Source organism: Pteropus alecto, unplaced genomic scaffold (assembly GCF_000325575.1).
Source record: "Pteropus alecto unplaced genomic scaffold, ASM32557v1 scaffold89, whole genome shotgun sequence".
In the NCBI taxonomy this organism is placed as follows: Eukaryota; Metazoa; Chordata; class Mammalia; order Chiroptera; family Pteropodidae; genus Pteropus; species Pteropus alecto.
The window spans coordinates 1,678,193-1,679,483 of NW_006443130.1; the positions used below are offsets into that span (position 1 = coordinate 1,678,193).

The 1,291-nt window shown below is 64.4% G+C and overlaps 1 protein-coding gene across 1 annotated transcript in view; it reads left to right on the forward strand.

Moving 5' to 3' along the window:
• Window positions 1-1,291, forward strand: part of SPIRE2 (spire type actin nucleation factor 2) — an 18,231-nt gene that overhangs the window by 3,935 nt on the left and 13,005 nt on the right. Inside the window, exon 3 of the mRNA XM_025040794.1 lies at window positions 1-120. This exon is cut by the window's left edge and continues 34 nt beyond it. Within this exon, the coding sequence (XP_024896562.1) occupies window positions 1-120 (120 nt within the window). The remainder of the gene's footprint in view (window positions 121-1,291) is intronic.

Sequence of the window (1,291 nt, forward strand, 5' to 3'; positions counted from 1 at the left end):
GCCGCCCGCCTGACCGACCCCCGGGGCGCCCAGGCCCACTACCAGGCCGTGTGCCGCGCCCTCTTCCTGGAGACGCTGGAGCTGCGGGCCTTCCTGGCCAGGGTCCGCGAGGCCAAGGAGGTGAGCCCGGGGTGCGGGTGAGAAGGAGGGGTCGCAGGAGGGGGGGGCTGACGCCAAGGCGGCTCCTTCCTGGGAAGGGCAGTGGGCAGTGGACAGCGGACAGCAGAGGTCAGCAGAGCACGGCAGCCTGTCCCCCTCTCACTGCAGGTCCCTCTGTCCTCCCGGAAGGGGGCGGAGTCCGCAGTGCAGGGTCGACAGCTCCGGGACTGCGCTCCGTGGGGTGCTGTGGGTTTCACTTACCTCTCACCCCTGCTTCTTCCCCAGCAGGGACCTGAGGCTCAGAGATGCTGCGTAAAAGGCTCTCAGCCTCTTGGCCCCATGACCCGCTCCTGTCACCTGAGTCACTTAGTCACTAAACCCTGACCCCAGGTTCGCAGGCGCTCATGGGGCTGTGCCTCCTGGCTCTAGCTCACCGCTCCAGGGGCTGGGCCCTTCTGCAAACAGGATGCTAAAGGCGGCCAGTTCCTGCTGCCGGACACACACAGGTGCTCAGCGTGCTTGGAGCTTCGGGGCAGTGGGCAGTTCAGTGAGAGACACTGCCCAGGCCCTGCCTGCAACAGTCCAGCGCTGTTCTCCATGCCCTCCGTGGTCGTTGCCCATTTTACGGATGAGCAGCTGGAGGCCCTGAGAGACTGTCCCTCGCCCCAAGTCACACAGCTAGTACCGGCAGAGCTGGGGCCAGCCTGGCTCTCCGCGGGGCTGGCCTCCCCTTCGTGGTCCTGGAGTTAGGGCTGACAGTCTCCCCCTCAACTCTCCCAGCCTCTCCCTTGAAGTGGGGGTCTTAGACACGGGCTCCCGCCGCCCACCAGCATGTGATGGATGAGAAAGTGGAGACTTTGGGGAACTTGGGGAATTTGCTCCACTCTCTGTGGCTTAAGTGGCAGAAAGTGTTTGTGGAATTAACTGATGCGTGTCTCTCTTCCGTTAACCAGGAAGCGGTCTGGCCAGCTTTCCTGGCCCTCTGGGCCTGAGCAGGCTCTCGGGGTTGTTCTGCTTGGCCCAGTTGCAGCCCAGGGTGGGTGGTCCCTCGCCTGTCCCCATCGTCCCTCCCCACTCCTCCTTATGTCCTTCTGTCGCTGTCGCGGGGGGCAGGGGCCCTAATGCTTTCATGGTCCATTCGTTGAAGGCCTCTGTCCCCTGGCCGAGGTCATCCCGCTCCCGACTCCAGGAG